General features: G+C 40.6%; 2 protein-coding genes across 2 annotated transcripts in view; one reads left to right on the top strand and one right to left on the bottom strand.

Annotated features, from left to right (window-relative positions):
- Positions 1 to 461: 461 nt before the first annotated feature.
- On the bottom strand, positions 462 to 7308 carry LOC144890846 (SCAN domain-containing protein 3-like). Its single transcript, XM_078772705.1, has 6 exons — positions 7120 to 7308; positions 6194 to 6255; positions 4322 to 4374; positions 3221 to 3950; positions 2558 to 2975; positions 462 to 563 (listed from the first exon to the last, which is right to left on the bottom strand). The coding sequence occupies exons 1-6, from the start codon at positions 7306 to 7308 to the stop codon at positions 462 to 464; spliced, it is 1554 nt and encodes a 517-aa protein (XP_078628831.1).
- A 13210-nt stretch (positions 7309 to 20518) lies between these two features.
- LOC137422149 (protein unc-13 homolog B-like) overlaps positions 20519 to 20786 on the top strand; it is a 180088-nt gene continuing 179820 nt past the window's right edge. Inside the window, exon 1 of the mRNA XM_078772341.1 lies at positions 20519 to 20786. This exon is cut by the window's right edge and continues 36 nt beyond it. The gene's annotated coding sequence lies outside the window, so the exon portion shown is untranslated.

Genomic DNA, 20786 nt, shown 5'->3' with positions numbered 1-20786 from the left:
CAAATGGACTCTGCATCTACCCTATCAACAGCCCTTTCAGAATTTGAACAGTGGTGTACAGATTCCAAGATGAAGCTCAATCCAGTTAAGTGCCAGATAATGCGAGTGTCGTTTATTCACCGCCAGCTGCCACCACTACTAATCCAACTTAACAACGTTAGACTGGAGGAAAGTCAGCAGGTCAAACTGTTGGGAGTTGTTGTCAACAATGATCTCAAGTGGGCAGATCATGTAAACCTCATCGTTTTGAAAGCGTCGAGAAAGCTGTAAATGCTTCGATCTTTGAGGAAGTTCCATATTCCGATAGAGGATCTTATCACTGTGTCCATTTCTTACATCAGACCTATGTTAGAATATTGCCGTCCCGTATGGCATTCCTCATTGATACAACAACAGCATGCATTGATTGAATCGATACAAAGAAGAGCATTGAGAATTATTTTTGCTGCCGATTATGATTCCTACTGCAATGCTTTGAGTACCTGCCAGTTGAATTCACTGCACGAACGTCGTGAACTACTTTGTAGTAACTTTGCAGCTTCTTTGTATCGTAGATTCCCAGACTGGTTACCAAACAAACAATCTAATCGTCACTTAGACAATTACGTCACAGCAATAAGCTTATAGAAATTAGGTGCAGGACTGAACGTTACAGAAAGAGTGCAATGCCTTATATAGTTAGACTTTTAAATACCATGAATGTGTTCTAAGTAAGATTAATCTCTTAATACATATTCTCCAAGTGAGATTCATAACTTAAAATATATCCTAGTTTTATATTTTAAGGAAATTTTCATCTTGGAACGTGGTACTTATTATTGCAGCCATTTTAACAGTATGTATTTTATACGTGTGTATTTTATACGTGTGTATTTTATATGTGTGTATTTTATACGTGTGTATTTTATATGTGTGTATTTTATATGTGTGTATTTTATATGTGTGTATTTTATACGTGTGTATTTTATACTTGTGTATTTTATATGTGTGTAGTTTATACGTGTATTTTATATGTGTGTATTTTATACGTGTGTATTTTATACGTGTGTATTTTATACGTGTGTATTTTATACGTGTGTATTTTATACGTGAGTATTTTATACGTGTGTATTTTATATGTGTGTATTTTATACGTGTGTATTTTATACGTGTGTATTTTATACGTGTGTATTTTATATGTGTGTATTTTATACGTGTGTATTTTATACGTGTGTATTTTATACGTGTGTATTTTATACGTGTGTATTTTATACGTGTGTATTTTATACGTGTGTATTTTATACGTGTGTATTTTATACGTGTGTATTTTATATGTGTGTATTTTATACGTGTGTATTTTATACGTGTGTATTTTATACGTGTGTATTTTATACGTGTGTATTTTATACGTGTGTATTTTATACGTGTGTATTTTATATGTGTGTATTTTATACGTGTGTATTTTATATGTGTGTATTTTATCCGTGTGTATTTTATATGTGTGTATTTTATGACAATGGGTGTATTTTACAATATTGTGTGTACCTTAAACCTGCGTTCCGCAACCTTTTTAGCCCAGGACCCAATAAAGAACCCAGGCATCCACTCGCGACCCATCGAACCCCCCCCCCTCCCTCCCACAAACCGTCACGGAAATATCGATTGCTTATGACGTTAATATCTTGGTAAGGGTTCGGTTCATCATCTTTGTAGCCTACAGTAGTACAATTCGTAATTGAACAATAAAGCAAAGTGACGACAATCAGACCAAACACTGTCCTTATTTTGTTGTTATTTTGTATGGATCTCCACGACCATGAGGAGAGAGGGCGAGAGCGAGAGATCATGCCCCCCCCCCCCCCCTTGAGAATGAGCAGCGACTTCGATCACAGACTCCGCCCACTTGATATTATTGTCAGCCAATCAGGCGTAAACTCCCTGCCTTGTCAGCAGCTTCGGAAGAGATGAATCCGCCCCTACGATGAATCCGGGTGAAGATTTAATGATGAAGATGTTGATGAAGATGAAGAAGCTGATGAAGATGAAGATGAATCTCACAACATTCATTGACGGTGTATCTTTTGTGAAATAGAATAAAACTTTAATTATTAAAGTGACACGCCAAGATAAGGTGTTTGAACTTTATTTTAATCTTCATCGTGAATAGATGACGAACTTAAAATGTAACATGAACTGATAAACAAAACAGGAATAACTTTTACTGAAACAACCCGATATGCATCTGAACTTATATCCAGGTTCAATGTTCCATTATCATGAACAACATTAAATAAACAACTTTCACTGATTAAACCCGAAAGTGAAACTTACAAGCCTAATTCAAATGTTCCGTTAGCAACATTGTAGATGTGGGTTGTCCACATCAGTGCGATGGTTGACTTTGCATATTGGCTTCGAGATCATCGATTCGGCCTTGAAGCGGCGACAATGCGATTGTCAGGTTGGCGCACAGGGCCACCGTCTCCAGTTTGTTTCGATACTTGGACTTCAGATACGTCACCGTTGAGAAACCTGCCTCACACATCCACGTCGTCATGAATGGCAGCAGGAACATTACCGTGAGATGTGCAATCTCTGGGTACTCATGAGACACTGTCAGCCAAAACTTTACTAAAGTGTCCTTCCTGAACAGTGTCTCAAGTGTACCGTCGGACACGATGTCGATCAAGTCCTCTTTCAATCTGTTGGACAAGTTGCAGCACTGCTGAACGTCGACTGAATAAGGGTCTCGGATCCACTTCTTCTCCACGCGTGGATCAACAGGAAAGTATTCGTCAAATCGTTTGCGCAGGTTCACCAGATGTTCGACGAGGACGTCCTTAATGTCCACACGTTCCTCAACACTCTTGCTGAGCAGATCATCCAGGTTTTCGAACATGTCAAATTCATCATTGGTCTGTACTGTTCTCTTCCATAGATCCAGCTTTGACTTGAACGCCGCTTGAACCGCTTGACCGAACCGAACAGCTTGACCGCTTGAACGCCACCAACCAGTGGCTTCATCATTGTTCAACAAGTTGAAGATATCGGCCATGTATGCCAATGTTGAGATGAATTTGTTGTTTTTGTCTTGTCATACATTACGAACACGGATTTCGCCTGCTTGTTCGTTTTGCCCTGGAACGATATGTTCAGATTGTTCAACAAGTTGAAGATATCGGCCATGTATGCCAATGTTGAGATGAATTTGTTGTTTTTGTCGTAGACTGCCAGGTCTGACCTAGCCACCTCCAAGAATGCGAGGACCTGGTCGCGAAGTTCATACAATCTTGCCAAAGCATCTCCTCTGGAGAGCCAGTGAACAGCTGCAAAATACAGCGCCGTGGTGTGTTCTGCGTCTTGCTCCTTACACAGCTCTGCAAATAACCTCGAATTTGGGGTGCTCTTCCTGAGATGGTCGATTGTTTTCACTGCAATGTCCATTACTTCGGCAAGTCCAGGTGACATCTCTTTCGCCGCTAATGCCTCGCGGTGGAGGAAGCATTGGGTCCAGCTTGCCTCTGGTGCCACATCTTGGATGAGCTTAATGACACCGCTGCGCCGACCTGTCATCGATGCCGCACCATCGGTACAAACGCCAACACAGTCTTCCCACCTGAGGCTATGCAATGCGATGTGTTTGTTGACGACTGCGAATATTTCTGTGGCCGTGGTCTTCGTCTGTAGCTCGTCACATGCCAGAAGATCCTCCATAAAATCATCGCCATGCCGATAACGAACAAAGATGAGGATCGACGCCTTCTGTGCGATGTCCATTGACTCGTCCAACTGGATGACAAACTTGTTGGCCTCTAGGTTTGCGTACAGCTGGTGCTCGATGTCTTCACCCATGTCTATTATCCGTCGGCGAATCGTGTCGGCAGAAAGCGGAATGGTGCTTATCTTGGAAGCCGCCGTCTCTCCAAACACTTCTCTGCACATCACCTTGGCGCATGGCAGGATGAGTTGCTCTGCAATACAAGATAAATAAAACAACACATGAACATTTCTTTCACTTTATGATAAATCTTGATTTTGTTCCAAGGCAGCGGTTCCGAACCTGGGGGTCGTTTGGGGTTTTCCGGGGTCATGAAGGGGTCATAAATAACATATCAATTTGTTGAGCCCATTTTTAGGAACCTAACAAAGGTCCATACCACACACAGTATTTTGTTCGCGTATGCGCGTACGTCACGACCCCCAGGTTAAGAACCGCTGTTCCAAGGCATTATAAAAATTCAATATGTACGATGTGATTGCAATACGTACTTTTAAAAAAGAGGCAAAGTTTAAGAATGGCTGTATTGCAACAAACAATAAAACTTATGAAGTTGTGATGTACCAACGTATACATGGCACGAGTAATAGTAAGCAAGAACCCGACACATCAATATTCTAAAGACGAAATGAAAAACTAAATTTAACGATACTTACTTTACCATGTATTACTTTATGAACCTACAAACCGCCAATGCAGTGAAATACTTTTACGAAAAAAAACAAAAAACTTTCCCGCAATAGTGTACGGTTTCTTTTCTTTGGCTATCTTCTCCGCCACCAGGTAGCTGGCTTTGGTCAGTCCCTTCGACGGAAAAACAGCCAAACTCATTACTGACTTGCTGTTGTTCATCTCGCGTTCTTTCCGGAGAAAAAACTCCCGCGACTTGTTGACATGATCTCCATGTTTCTTCTCGAGGTGCCGTTTCAGCTTTTGGGGCCTGAAGGACTCGTTGGCCAACACGTCAAGGCATATCACACACTGTGGTCGATGAACATTGTGCTTATCGATATTCAAGGTGAACCCATAGTTCAGGAACACAGGCTGATACTTTCTAGCCATGGCGAGTACCTTACGCTCACAGCGCAATCTTTCGAATGAAAAGCAATGGACATTCGCGTGTCGGAAATTAAACGTATGATCTGACTGACCGGATGCATGCGCGGTACATCGGTACAGCGCGGTAGAAGAGTCCACACTATAAAGTTTGTGTCGGCGTTCATTTGATCTCTGTTCTGTTCAGTCGGGAGAAGTAAATCGTCGATAAAGTTTTTTTCCCGCGATTTCTGAAACGATCGTGCAACCCATTGATTGAAAATCCTTCGCGACCCAAACATTGGGTCGCGACCCATAGGTTGCGGAACGTCACCTTAAACGATGCTTATTTTTCATGTTATTAATGCTTGAATATGTACTTGTAGTGTAGTAATTTTTTATTCATTTTTATTATTTGTAGATGTTATAGTGATTTCAAATTATTGACTTATTTATTTCATGATGTCGTATTTTATGTTATGTTGTAAATCATTCACAATTCAGCCTTTGGCTTCGACAAATTGATAATAAAACCATGATTGATTGATTGATTGATTGATACTTGCAAAATCCACTCTCCCCCCAAAAAAGTTGCCATGGATACATCAAATTGTCCATTTCATTAGGATTAAAATTGATGATCTCAATTGATGGTCCTGGAAGTCCTTGGTGTCCTTGTGTTTTATACTTCTCCCACCCCCCCCCCCCCCCCGCCCATCCCACGCCTCCTCCCCCCAAGCCCTCTCCCTCCCACACATCTCCCTGCTCTCAAATGTTGTGTGCTCTCAAGTGTTTTTGTGCTTCCCGTTCTCTCCCCATCTTGTCTTCCGCTCCCTCTTTTTATATATTTTGTTTGTCTGGTTGATTTGTTTGCGAAGTAAATGTCAGCTCTTTCACGAGCTTCGATTCAGTATACAAAAAATCTTAATCAAAGCTCGGGTCAATCGGATTAAAATTGATGATTTTTGAAGTTTGACCTTGAGTTGACCTTTTGACCTCAAAAATAGTTTGTTTCCCAATTTAGTGACCCAATATGAAAATGCTGTTCAATTTTCAAGTCGATCTGATGAAAAATGACAATTTTAGAAATTTGACCTCAAGGTGACCTTTGACCTCAAAATCAATGGGCCTCTTCCTTATGACCAACTCTACCATTTGGTTAAGTTTCGTGAAGATCAGTTTAAAATTGTGACCTGTAGGTGATTGACATACAAACAGACAGACAGACAGACAATATAATGCACAAGACCCACCAAAATACTTGACAGACAGACAGACAGACAGAGCTGAAAACATAACCTCCATCCATGCATGCATAATTTGGCTTGGGTGCCATTAATGTACAGTATTTGAAATTATGAATCACAAGGGTATTAGTAAACTATCGGCAAATATGTTTACTTTAAGGGATTTGAAGCTATGCTCCGAGCATCATGAGCTGGTGAACTGCTCAGGTGGTGAAACTGGTCGATGGTATAAGAAGAACAACTTTAATGATTTCCATTGTTATCCTTCCCTTGTGACGGATTGCAGTCCAGACTCGCAGTTGACATAATAAACTTGAACGGCACTCCTAGAGAGCATACCTCCACCAGGCTGAACAGGTTACATTTTGTGTCCCAATGGTAGGCCGGATCTGGATTAGGACCTGAACCAAAATCGAATCGGCTTGTTCTGTCACCTCAACAACTTGTCCACCAAGTTGTGTCATAACTCGTCCACAACTTTTGAAATATCATGTTATATATCGTTTTTGCCTTCATCTCTCAATGGTGAAGAAACACTTTTAAAAAATAAAAAATTCTCGTATCCGGATCCAGACGTTCACCAATATCTAATTAATTAGTCCTTGCCACACTCCCAACCTGTCCACCAAATTTTGTCTGAATCTTTCCACAACTTTGAGATATCCTGCTCACAGACAGCCAAACAAACTAGAAATCACTCCTAAAGTGACACTTGGCGAAACAGAATAAATAAATAAATAAATGAATAAACAAATAATGAAGAATGAATGAATGAATGATCGTTTTTAAGGCCATTTTCCCCACCAGAGCGGGGGTTAGCCTTGCGGGCCCCATGACAATCATGGTTCCTTGTTTGAGGCAATGTTTTTATGGCCGGATGCTCTTCCTGACGCCAACCCTTAGTCGCCTCTTACGATGCGCAGGGATACGGTGTACCTATTCTAAACCGGGGTACACACCGGGGTCATAATGAAGACAACAGTTAATTAATTGATTATATTAAAATGTGATCATTAAATTATTGATTAAATATTTAATTAAATTAACAAATAAGAAATTCGTATGTTGGGTAGAACTTACCTTAGTCGTGCTGCAGCAGAGTGAGAGTCGAGGGTTGGGAGAACCTTCCCAAACCAACCTTCTCAGGTGCAGTTGGTACGACAGGGAAGGGTCGGTACCGAGAGTGAGGGTTAGGGGACCAATATTTGGTTGCAAACACAGAATTGAGACGTTCAACCTTCTCACGAGTGCAGTCAGCTGTGTTGCCATGTGAAGAAAGGGAAGGGATGGAAGCGGAGCATATTCCAGAGAAAGACTTGACGAGGCGCAACCAAGTTTTAGAGGAGGGAGACAGACAGCTTAAAAAAGTTCATTCTTGAGGTTGGATATGTTGTTTTCTGGCAGTCCTGAGAGTGGACACAAACTTGTTACGGACTTTTTAGAATGCACTGAGATTGCCTTCAGATGGATTAGTTTTCCAGGAAGAGAAGGAAAGTTGTTTCAGAGCAACTGCCTCACAACAAGATTCATTGCATCATGGGTCGGAAGAAGAGGAGGATAATTGTAGATGAGATGCGATGAATCTGTGCATGAGAGAGAGCAGGATTTTGTGGAAGAATTTCCAGGATGAGTTAACATCAGGGGCAGTAGATATGGGGGACAAGTCCTGAAGAGAGATGGCTGTTTGCATTCCCCGCAACTGCCTGAGTTAACTGCCACACGCAATCTGAGTTAACTCTCTGAGAATAGCCAGAGAGATGTTGACTTTCGCAAGCACATGATCAGATTAACCAATTGGTTGTATCACTATTACTCCACGGTCATATACTGCTGACGCAGAGCCCTTGTTCGGGCAGGAATTTGTAATTTGGCCAAGATATTGGCTTGCAATGGCCGACTCTTACGGTGCAAGATACCATAAAGGCATTATGGTATCTATAACTAACATTGATGTTAGCAGACGGAATAGCTGGCATGATATCCCTTCCGAGCACAGCACACCATGATGCATCGTTTATGCCAAATCCAATTCCATGAGAAATTATACCCAGACTAAACTCAAAATGGAGTACAATGAAGTCAGTTTTTTTTTGTATACTGAATCGAGGCTCGTGAAAGAGCTAACATTTATTTCACAAACAAATCAACCAGACAAACAAAATATACAAAAAGAGGGAGCGGAAGACAAGATGGGGAGAGAAGGGGAAGCACACAACGACAACATTTGAGAGCAGGGAGAAGTGTGGGAGGGAGAGGGCTTGGGGGCAGGAGGCGTGGGAAGGGGGGGGGGGTGGGAGAAGTATAAAACACAAGGGGACCGAAATTAGCGGGAGTAGAAAAGATCAAGGTTTTGGATGGGGGAGGATAAGAGACGGTGGTGAACAGCTGTTTTAAAGACCTGGAGGGTGGAGTGGGATTGAAGAGAGTGAGGGAGTTTGTTCCAGAGGCGGGAGAAAAGAGGAATGAAGGAGTGAAGGTGAGCAGAAAGTCTTGATTTTGGCAGTTTAACCATCAGAGGGTTGCAGGCAGATCTTGTGCGACTTGTAGGAATATTTGGGGGACAGAGCCCAGAGAGGGCTGGGGGGAGGCAAGGCCAGAGAGGAGTCGGTAGAAGACGGAAAGACGTGATGATGAAGTCGGTGATGATGAAGTCGGTGATGTCGGGGATTTGTTTTCTTTTGTTTTTTTTCTATATAAGACCGAGGCTCGTGTAAGAGCTAACATTAATGACAAAAAAAAAAAGGGACACATAAAACATATAATAAAAGGAGTGGGAGACAAGATGGGGAGAGATGGGGTAGCACACAAACACAACATTTGAGAGCAGGGACATCGGGAGATCTGTGGGAGGGAGAGGGCTTGGGGGGAGGAGGCATGGGAAGGGTGTGGGGGGTGAGAGAGGTAAAAAAAACAAAAACACATGGACTGTTCACCATAGCCATCACCATAGCCATCTTTACACACGAGGACTTCCAGGAAAGAAGTCGGAATTTCAAAAAAGTGGATCTGGGGTGAATTAACATGGGTAGAAAAGATCAAGGTTTTGGATGGGGGAAGATAAGAGATGGTGGTGAACAGCTGTTTTAAAGACCTGGAGGGAGGAGTGGGATTGAAGAGAGTGGGGGAGTTTGTTCCAGAGGCGGGAGAAAAGAGGTATGAAGGAGTGAAGGTGAGCAGAGAGTCTAGATTTTGGCAGTTTAACCATAAGAGGGTTGCAGGCAGATCTTGTGCGACCTGTAGGAATATTTGGGGGACAGAGCCCAGAGAGAGCTGGGGGGGCAAGGCCAGAGAGAAGATTGTGGATGTTTAGAAGGATAAAGATTCTGTCATGATTGAAAAATATCATGATGAAAACTATTATCATTATGTTTCGACGGGAGAGTGCAGAGGTTGCACACTCGTCTTTGAGATATTGATTCCGGGGTCGATTATGCACCTGAATATATACTGCGTATGGTTCCGCAAACAGGATATCGCCTCAAAAAGTGTATCATCCCTCATATGGGACACTAAGCTGGCAATCGGTCTACAACCATTGATTGCTGAAGGGCATTGAAGATCCCTCGCCATACCCGCCATGCTTGCTAAGTATGGGTCTGGGAGAGTGAATCGCTCCGGGAATCAAGCCCACAGCAGCCGGTAGAGAAAGAAACAAATATTTAACCATTTGATAAAACATCTGGCTCAGTTTGAGCATGGCTCATTTCAAAGCCAGCATTGTGTGAGATAAACAAAGAGTTTTCTATGATGACCAGATTTCTACTAGAGAGTCGGCCATATTGCAGAGCAGAAACTCTAACCTGACGCGTTCTGTAGGAGTTTGAAAGCTGATGTTTCCATATATGGCACCAAATGCCAGCAAAAGGGCAGGGATCTCTTCACGAGGCCTTCATTGCCTATTTTCCTTGTTAACAACTCATTACCTGCATAACAATGCTCCTGCGTTGCGCCTTCGTGTTGCCCATTTCTTTGCCACTTTGTTCGGCGAACATTTCACGTCGCTTTACACGAGCTCAATCACATCAAATGCCAAGCTGACTAAATTTGGAAATGCATTACAAGTTTTTTGTTTTTCCGTCATCGTTGTTTCAAATCCAATTTTGAATAGGCAGTGAAAGCCCTCATCTGAGCCGAGTTACATTTCCGGATGAATATTCCATTGTGTCTTAAGCCAATAACAGATTGCCTTTCTCAACAACTATCCTACTAAAAATGTTACCCACCCGTCATGTTGTAATCATGATCAGCACAAGTAATCGTGGCGTGGAGAAATATTTGTTTGCTGGAAAGTTAACAAAAGTCCTTCAAAAGGTCACAACATTTAAAATTACATTTGGAGTTTTTCAAAGTAACTCGAGCTCGAATGATTAAATGACAAGACCGAAGGTCTAACAGCGGCGTAGAAGGGGTGGAGGGGAGGGGGATACTAGTTTGCAAATAATGTAGGTATCATTTTTTTTTTTGAAGTACAAATAAGTCTCTAAGATGTCTGTCACCATGAAAGTGAAGAGATTGCATTGAGACACTGGTTTATTATCCCATCCGATGCACAGTCGGAGACGGGGTTTTGTAATCACTTCTGTGTGTGTGTGTGTGTGTGTGTGTGTGTGTGTCTGTCTGTGTGTGTGTCTGTCTGTGTGTGTGTCTGTCTGTGTGTGTGTGTCTGTCTGTGTGTGTGTCTGTCTGTCTGTGTGTATGTCTGTCTGTATGTGTGTCTGTCTGTATGTCTATCTGTCTGTGTGTGTGTGTGTGTCTCTGTGTGTGTGTCTGTGTGTCTGTGTGTGTGTGTCTGTCTGTGTGTGTGCATGTCTGTTTGGGCCGTAACCTTTTTCCATTTGAGATATTGTCATCAAATTTTCAACAAAGATTTATTATGAGAATATGGAGAACGTAAATTCATAATTTGGTCAAAAGGTCAAAGGTCCGCATCACAAAAAATCATCAACTTTCATCCAATTGACCTGAAATTTCAATTTACCATTTGAGATATTGTCATCAAATTTCAACAAATATTTATTATGAGAATATGGAGAAGGTAAATTCATAATTTGTCAAAAGGTCAAAAGGTCAAAGGTCCGCATCACATAAAATCATCAACTTTCATCCAATTGACCTGAAATCTCAATTTACCATTTGAGATATTGTCATCAAATTTCAACAAATATTTATTATGAGAATATGGAGAAGGTAAATTCATAATTTGTCAAAAGGTCAAAGGTCCGCATCACATAAAATCATCAACTTTCATCCAATTGACCTGAAATCTCAATTTACCATTTGAGTTTTGTCATCAAATTTCAACAAATATTCATTATGAGAATATGGAGAAGGTAAATTCATAATTTGTCAAAAGGTCAAAGGTCCGCATCACATAAAATCATCAACTTTCATGCAATTGACCTGAAATCTCAATTTACCATTTGAGTTTTGTCATCGAATTTTCAACAAATATTTATTATGAGAATATGGAGAAGGTAAATTCATAATTTGTCAAAAGGTCAAAGGTCCGCATCACATAAAATTATCAACTTTCATCCAATTGACCTGAAATCTCAATTTACCATTTGAGTTTTGTCATCGAATTTTCAACAAATATTTATTATGAGAATATGGAGAAGGTAAATTCATAATTTGTCAAAAGGTCAAAGGTCCGCATCACATAAAATCATCAACTTTCATCCAATTGACCTGAAATCTCAATTTACCATTTGAGTTTTGTCATCGAATTTTCAACAAATATTTATTATGAGAATATGGAGAAGGTAAATTCATAATTTGTCAAAAGGTCAAAGGTCCGCATCACATAAAATCATCAACTTTCATCCAATTGACCTGAAATCTCAATTTACCATTTGAGTTTTGTCATCGAATTTTCAACAAATATTTATTATGAGAATATGGAGAAGGTAAATTCATAATTTGTCAAAAGGTCAAAGGTCCGCATCACATAAAATCATCAACTTTCATCCAATTGACCTGAAATCTCAATTTAGCATTTGAGTTTTGTCATCGAATTTTCAACAAAGATTTATTATGAGAATATGGAGAAGGTAAATTCATAATTTGTCAAAAGGTCAAAGGTCCGCATCACATAAAATCATCAACTTTCATCCAATTGACCTGAAATCTCAATTTAGCATTTGAGTTTTGTCATCGAATTTTCAACAAATATTTATTATGAGAATATGGAGAAGGTAAATTCATAATTTGTCAAAAGGTCAAAGGTCCGCATCACATAAAATCATCAACTTTCATCCAATTGACCTGAAATCTCAATTTAGCATTTGAGTTTTGTCATCGAATTTTCAACAAATATTTATTATGAGAATATGGAGAAGGTAAATTCATAATTTGTCAAAAGGTCAAAGGTCCGCATCACATAAAATCATCAACTTTCATCCAATTGACCTGAAATCTCAATTTAGCATTTGAGTTTTGTCATCGAATTTTCAACAAATATTTATTATGAGAATATGGAGAAGGTAAATTCATAATTTGTCAAAAGGTCAAAGGTCCGCATCACATAAAATCATCAACTTTCATCCAATTGACCTGAAATCTCAATTTAGCATTTGAGTTTTGTCATCGAATTTTCAACAAATATTTATTATGAGAATATGGAGAAGGTAAATTCATAATTTGTCAAAAGGTCAAAGGTCCGCATCACATAAAATCATCAACTTTCATCCAATTGACCTGAAATCTCAATTTAGCATTTGAGTTTTGTCATCGAATTTTCAACAAATATTTATTATGAGAATATGGAGAAGGTAAATTCATAATTTGTCAAAAGGTCAAAGGTCCGCATCACATAAAATCATCAACTTTCATCCAATTGACCTGAAATCTCAATTTAGCATTTGAGTTTTGTCATCGAATTTTCAACAAATATTTATTATGAGAATATGGAGAAGGTAAATTCATAATTTGTCAAAAGGTCAAAGGTCCGCATCACATAAAATCATCAACTTTCATCCAATTGACCTGAAATCTCAATTTACCATTTGAGTTTTGTCATCGAATTTTCAACAAATATTTATTATGAGAATATGGAGAAGGTAAATTCATAATTTGTCAAAAGGTCAAAGGTCCGCATCACATAAAATCATCAACTTTCATCCAATTGACCTGAAATCTCAATTTACCATTTGAGTTTTGTCATCGAATTTTCAACAAATATTTATTATGAGAATATGGAGAAGGTAAATTCATAATTTGGTCAATAGGTCAAATACATTCAAATGTAAGGTGTGCACAGAGGGAGCTGCAGATGGAGGAAATGTTGAGTTGGATGTTGGAGACGGCGTGAAGATGAAGGTGTGAAAACATTTTGCTACCTCGGAGACGTGCTGAATGGAGAAGGTGGATCAGACCTGGCAATGGTTGCTCGAGTGAGATGTGCATGGAAGAAGTTTCGGGAACTGAGTGGCGTGCTGACGAGGAGGGGAGTGTTGTTGAAGCTGAAGGGAAAGGTGTATGCTGCATGTGTGAGAAGTGTTATGATTTATGGGAGCGAGACATGAGTAATGAACTCATGTCTCATGAGTGAGTAATGTGAGTGAGTAACTGAGTAAGTGAGTGAGTAACTCATGAGTAATGAACTCATTAATGCGAATTTAGAAGATAAAGCAGCAACGAAGGCTGGAAAGGGTGGAAATGCGAATGGTTCGACGGATGTGTGGAGTATCGTTGAGAGAGAGGAAGACAAGTGACGAATTGCGAAAGATGATGGGAATAGAGCCTGTGATGGATGCTGTGAAGAGAAACAGGTTGAGATGGTTTGGTCATGTGTCGAGGAAGGATGAAAGTGACTGGTTGAGAAGAGTGATGGAAATGAATGTAGAAGGAAGTAGAGGACGGGGAAGACCGAGAAAGACTTGGCTAAAGATGGTGGAAGAAGAAATGGGGGCAAGGGGGTTAACAAGGAGAGATGCAGAAAATAGGGCAAAATGGAGAAGATTGTCATGGGGACCGCAAGGCTAACCCCCGCTCTAGCAGGGAAAATGGCCTTAAAATGCATGTTGTTGTTGTTGGTCAATAGGTCAAAGGTCAGCATCACATAAAATTGTCAATTTTCATGTGATTGACCTGAAATTTCAATTTACCACTTGAGTTTTGTCATCACCTTTTCAACAAAGCTTTAATTTGAGAATATGGAGAAGGCAAGTTAATAATTTGATCAAAGATCAAAAGGTCAAAGGTCAGCATCACATAAAGTCGTCAATTTTCATGTGATTGACCTGAAATTTTAAGATTTGCATATTGGTCACTGAATTGGTTCACCATTCAAAAGCTACAAGCTGATTCCTTTTTTTTTAGATCAAAAGGTCAAAGGTCAAGGTTGCATAAAATGGTCAATTTTCATCCAATTGACCTGAAATTTTAAGAATGCGCTATGGGCTATGCCATAAAAATACCCTCACATAGATTACCTGTATAATATGACTTCACTCTGCAGTTAATGCGAATGAAAGTGCATTTATTCTTTCAGCAACGTAATATGTGCTGGAAGGTTTTTTGCTTCATTGAAATTAATTGAATTAGTGTTCCAAAATCAGATCCGGTGGCGTAATAGATAGAGCATCTGCCTTGAGTCTGGGAGTTCGGTGGTTCAATACTTACCATGACCGATTCATACCAAAGACTTTACAAATGGCACGTGCTGCTTTCTTGCTTGATGTTCAGCATTTAGAAGATAACGCATGGACAAAACCATGGGTTGGCATGCAATTGTGGTAGGGGAAGCGGGTATTTCTCCCAAATTACCCAGTAGGATGCGGACAGAAAATGGACATCGTAGATATGGCATCACTGGTACCCACCGTGCACTGGTACCCACCGGAGGTGACGCATCTTCCCCTTAGCTCAGCACTTTTGTTTGTCTGAAGTCATGTCCGGTGTTGTCTCGTGTGTTTGTCTGCATGTGATTTGTGCTGCAGCTCCTCCATGAGCCTTTTTCCTGCAATCCAATAACACAATAACTTCAGAATCATTTGAATCTCCCGCAATGAAGCTGATTGTGAGGGCCTTTCACTCACTCACTGCAGGCAGGTTGGTGGTCTTTCTGTCTTCTACCGACTCCTCTCTGGCCTAGCTCCCCCAGCCCTGTCTGTGCTCTGTCACCCAAATACTCCTTCAGGTCGCACAACATCTGCCAGCAACCCTCTTCTGGTGAAATTGCCAAAATCAAGACTCTCTGCTCACCTTCACTCTTTCATTCCTCTTTTCTCCCACCTCTGGAACAAACTCCCTCACTCTCTTCAATCCCACTCCTCCCTCCACGTCTTTAAAACAGCTGTTCACCACCATCTCTTATCTTGCTCCATCCAAAACCTTGATCTTTTCTACCCCCGCTAATTCACCCCAGATCCACTTTTTTGAAATACCGACTTCTTTCCTGGAAGTCCTAGCAGTGTCCATGTTTTATTTTTTTCACCTCTCCCACCCCCCCCCCCTCCCCTCCCCATGCCTCCTTCCCCAAAGCCCTCTCCCTCCCACAGATCTCCCGATGTCCCTGCTCTCAAATGTTGTACAGTACTTGTGTGCTTCTCCCTCTTTCCCCATCTTATCTCCCGCTCTCTTTATTTCGTCTTATGTGTCCGTTGTTTTTTTTTTGTCATTAATGTTAGCTCTTACACGAGCCTCGATCTTGTATGCAAAAAAGAAAAAGAAAAAAAAAGGCAACTAAAAATACACTTTTCGGTTTACACCCGACTGTTAATCATCACAAGTAAAAGAGGTAAAATAAATCACATCTCTGGTCCATGAATTTCCTTCTTCCAAAGTGGTGGGATCGTTTTGCCCTTCAGTTAAGCTCTCGCATTATCCTCAGGGTTTGCAAAGGAAAGTCGTTTTGATAAACGATTCTACTAAAGTTGGAGACCCTTTGCAAAGTGCTCCACGTGATTGAAAACCCTTAAAACGAAACACTTTTAACGTCGCAGATGGTGGTGTTCAGTGTTAGGGTAATTAATGATACATAATGAAAAAAGAACGAAAGAAGAGGTAGTAGTGAAAATGAACGAAGCCTAAAGTAGTTTGAATACAAAAAGGCTGTCGTTGAACATTCATATTCTCACTGGTATCAGAGTGAAGTCACAAACAAATTTTTACCTTCCAAGCTGAGAGGTGTTAGGCATTCTGGTTGCGAAGTGTTGTGGTAAAGACATCACTTGGGGGCTGCAGTGTGCTGGGTGTCAGATATGATGAAAAGGCAAAGAAAGATTGTTGTAAAAAGTGTTTTTACTTCCTTTTGAAAATGTTTGTTCCTTGCCTTGTTTGATACCAGTATCCACCATCTTTGTAAGTATGAAGAATGATTTTTAAAAGATCAGGATTGGACGTGTGGGATAAATGAACACATTGAAGTGTTACAACACAAAACCTTATTCAGATATCAAATTTAAATACTTGAAAGTCATTGCACCTATCATCATCGTCATCGTCATCATCTATCCCATGTTGTGCACCACGCCTTTCCTATTCCATCTCCAGACGCTGCATGACGTCATTGCCGGGGACCGAAGGGGCCAGACGATGACGCGCACTGAAAGGGAGCACTCAGTTTTCACTCCACTTTTTTGTTTTCTTGCTTTCTTGTTTGTTTGTTTGTTTGTCTGGGCGATATCTCACCCATCCATTGATCTAGGAAACTCAAATTTGGCCAGAATAGCGAGCACGTGCTTTTGCAAAAACTATATATATATATATATATATATATATATATATATATATATATATATGTGTGTGTGTGTGTGTGTGTTTTTGATTTTTCTTTTTTTTTGTATACAAGATTGAGGCTCGTGTAAGAGCTAACATTGATCACAAAAAACCAAACTGACACATTAAAAAAACATATAATAAAGGGAGCAGGAAACAAGATGGGGAGAGAGGGAAGCACACAAGTACAACATTAGAGAACAGGGACATCGGGAGATCTGTGGGAGGGAGAGGGCTTGGGGGAAGGAGGCATGGGAAAGGGGGGTGGTGGTGGGAGAGGTAAAAAACACAAGGACAATGCTAGGACTTCCAGGAAAGATGTCGGAATTTCAAAAACGTGGATCTGGGGTGAATTAGCAGGGGTAGAAAAGATCACGGTTTTGGATGGGGGAAGATAAGAGATGGTGGTGAACAGCTGTTTTAAAGACCTGGAGGGAGGAGTGGGATTGAAGAGAGTGAGGGAGTTTGTTCCAGAGGCGGGAGAAAAGAGGAATGAAAGAGTGAAGGTGAGCAGAGAGCCTTAATTTTGGCAGTTTCACCAGAAGAGGGTTGCAGGCCTATCTTGTTTGACCTGTCAGAATATTTGGGGGACCAAGCACAGACAGAGCTGGGGGAGCAAGGCCGGAGAGGAGTCGGTAGAAGACAGAAACACCACCAACCTGCCTGCGGTGAGTGATTGAAGGGCCCTCACAATCAGCTTCATCGCGGGAGATTCCAATGATTCTGCGAGCTTTGGTTTCAACAGCGTGAAGCCGAGCTAGGTGTTAATCAGTTAATTGATTAATTACTCAATTATTATTATCGATTAATTAAGACATTATTTCTTTTCTTTCTCATCTGGGCATTATCTCAGGCACCTTTTGAGTTGGGAAACTTATATTTGGACATGGCGATGACCAAGTGATTTGGCTGTAAAGGGTATTTTTGATTTGTGGATTAATTAATTGATCTATTAATTATTTAATTATTTGATGATTGACCTAATTAATTAATGTTTAAATGTTACACATTCGTATGAAACGGTGGTGGTTTAGGTATTTTATTAGCCAGTTGATAAAGAATTTAATTATTTTACGATTATTATTTATTTATTTTTGGTATTAATCACATTTATTTTCTTTCTCATCTGGGAAATATCTCAGGCACATTTTGAGCGAGGAAGCTGATATTCGGACACAACAGTGACCAAGTGATGTGGCTATAAAGGATATAGTTGATTTATTGATTGATCAATTAATCGATTAATTATTTATTGATTAGTCAATTATTCGATTTTTTTTTTTTCGTTTAATGGCTTATTTAATTAATTATCAAAAAGTTACAGCTTCGGATGAAACACTGGTGGTTGAGGTATGCTATTAGCCAATTGATTAAGAAATTATTTTATGATCACTGTTTATTGATTTTATTTATGCAACTAATCAATCAATTATTGCATACCTCTCCCACCCAATACTGTCTCTATGTGCTGCACGGTGGCATCGCCGTGTGCCGAAGGCACCCCGGCAATGCGCGGGCTGGAGGTTGTTATTTATTTATTTATTTGGAATGGGGGCGGTGTACTTTGAATGTATCTGTACTTGTATAAATTTATTTCTTACATTGGTGATATAATTTATTTGTAATTTATTTGTAATCAAAAAAGGTCCACGTCGCGTAAGGCTCTAATGCCTAAATGGTCAAGGGTCGAAGCTTAAAGGTAAAAGTGGTCTTCAGGATCCTGAGGGCCTTCAGAATCTTGGGGTTTAATGAGTCTAAAGTGTGTTACAGGTCTTCAGGGTCTTTTGGGACTGTTGGGTATTTTGTATATTTTGCATCTTTGGGGTGTTTTGGGTCTTCGTGGTCTTTTGGGTCTTCATAAGTCTTCAGGATATTTTGGGTCTTCTGGGTCTTTAAGGCTCTTCAGCGTATTTTGGGTCTTCGTGGTCTTTTGGGTCATTGTTGTCTTTAAGGGTCTTTTAGGTAATTTGGGTCTTTGGGGTATTTTGAGGCTTTGGGGTCTTTTACATCTTTGGGGTCTTCGAGGTCTTTTGGTTCCTCTTGGTCTTTAATGGTTTTTGAGGTATTTTGAGTCTTTGGGGGTCTTCTGGTTATTTTTTGTCCTCTGGGTATTTTGAGTCTTTAAGGGTCTTTGGGTATTTTGGGGTCTTTGTGGTCTTTCGGGGTCTTGGTGGTCTTAAGGGACTTGGGGGATTTAAAGGCTCTTCAAAGGTCTAAGGGATCTCAGCAGTCTAAAGGGGGTCGAAATGGCCTCTAAAGGTGGTTTTTTATAAAGGGGGTCGAAAGGTGTGCTCCAACAATACGAAATTAATAGATGAACAGAATTAATAGACAGGATGCAACCGGCGTTCAAACAGTACATAGTTAATAGACACATAATCACAGCTTCATGGCTTTACTGGGGTCTTCGGGGTCTTTTGTGCCTTTGCGTTTTTCTGGTTATTTTGCATCCTTTTGGGTCTTTTAAGTCTTTAAGTGTCTTCGGGGTTTTCAAGGTATTTTGGGTCTTTGTGGTCTTTTGGTGTCTTGGTGGTCTTAAGGGCCATAGGGGACTTAAAGGGTCTTCAAAGGTCGAAGGGATCTCAGCACTCTAAAAGGTCGAAAGTTATATTCCAACAATCCGTAATTGATAGACGTACATCATTAATAGACAGTGTGATATTAACAGACACATAATCACAGCTTGACGGCTTCCCGAACGGCCGGACAGACGGACCGTGTTTTTCGGTTTTATGTATATAGATAGATGTTCCATAGAAATTAAATATATAATACTGTCGAACTATGGACTTTTACTCTCGATTCTATTTCTATAGATTTTTTTTACAGAATTTTTACAAAATTTCTACAGACAATTTGAAAAGTTCTGCATGAGTGGGAAGTGGGTGGGGGTCGGGAGGGATGGGGAGAGACAATCATCCAGCTTTCCCACACTCGGTGATCTTTGTCACTGTTCACGCATCACATGTCACGACCTCACTGGCCCCGTGACGCTGTCCCGCCCCATCCCTCGTGTGGGAAAATGCTGTGAGGCTCTGCCCAGCAGAGTGGACGCGAACGATGATGATGATGCATAATATGACGTGGACCTCACTCCACGGATGCCTTTGATCGAACCCCTTTGAACGTCCTCTCACACCCGATCCACAACCGATTTTGCTGCTTCCGGTGATGCGAGCGAGCTATTTTTTTATTTAAATATATATATATATATGAAAATTACATGCCCAGACCAGGAATCAAACCCAGGTCCTCTGGAAAACCGTACCAGTGCTCTGCCATCTGAGTTATCTGGGCAACCCTGACTGAGTATGAAAATTTTCCCACACATATGATTGCCACTCTCTTTTTGTCAATGCTTCCGGGGCACCCGCTGCCAACGGAAGGAGCACCAAAGACCTGAACATGAGAGGGTCTTTTTCCATTGGGAGGACAAATCCATGTCCTCTATTATAAACACCACTGGGGGCGTAGTGGAGCAATTAGAAGCAATTAGAATTAAATAATTAAATTGATATATGTGGGAAAATTACACGCCCAGACCGGAAATCGAACCCAGGTCCTCTGGAAAACCTCTGGTCAGATTAGGGCAGCAACCTAGGCTGAGCAAGTTGTGGCGATAACTTGACTACTCTTTGTTTAAAGACGCAAATGGACCTTGAAATGTCCACCAGTAATCATTAATATGGCCGACGAGTCCACAGTTAATGTTCACCTGAGAGAGGGCACACACAGCAAAGCGCCAGTCTGACCATTTATTAGCTGGTTGAGAATCGAACTCAGACAAGACAAACTCAAAGGCAAATCCGCAGCCTCTGCGTTATCCTGTTGGATCATTGCACTTATACCGGCTTCGCTTCGATTCGCTTCTCAAATGTAACCTTTGTTTGCGGTGAGCGAATTTGAATATACCGAGGAGTGCATTTCTCATTTAAATTAGTTTGAAAATCTCCCCAAAAAAGGAAACTCACTTTGGAACGAGGAAACAAGTAAATCTCTCTTGGTGCCAAGTCTGCGGAGCAGGGGAA

Source organism: Myxine glutinosa, chromosome 2 (genome assembly GCF_964187855.1).
Source record: "Myxine glutinosa chromosome 2, kmMyxGlut1.1, whole genome shotgun sequence".
Taxonomy (NCBI): Eukaryota; Metazoa; Chordata; class Myxini; order Myxiniformes; family Myxinidae; genus Myxine; species Myxine glutinosa.
This window is presented reverse-complemented; position numbering and strand designations above follow the sequence as displayed.

Excerpts from the sequence above, each read along its gene's own strand:
- LOC144890846 (XM_078772705.1), bottom strand. The coding sequence starts at position 7,308 with ATGGCAACACAGCTGACTGCACTCGTGAGAAGGTTGAACGTCTCAATT. Across the intron at positions 4,375-6,193 it reads ATAGCTTCAAATCCCTTAAA|AATATTGATGTGTCGGGTTC; the intron begins GTAAACATATTT and ends TTTCGTCTTTAG. Across the intron at positions 564-2,557 it reads CAGAGATTGCACATCTCACG|TCTGGGAATCTACGATACAA; the intron begins GTAATGTTCCTG and ends TTTGGTAACCAG.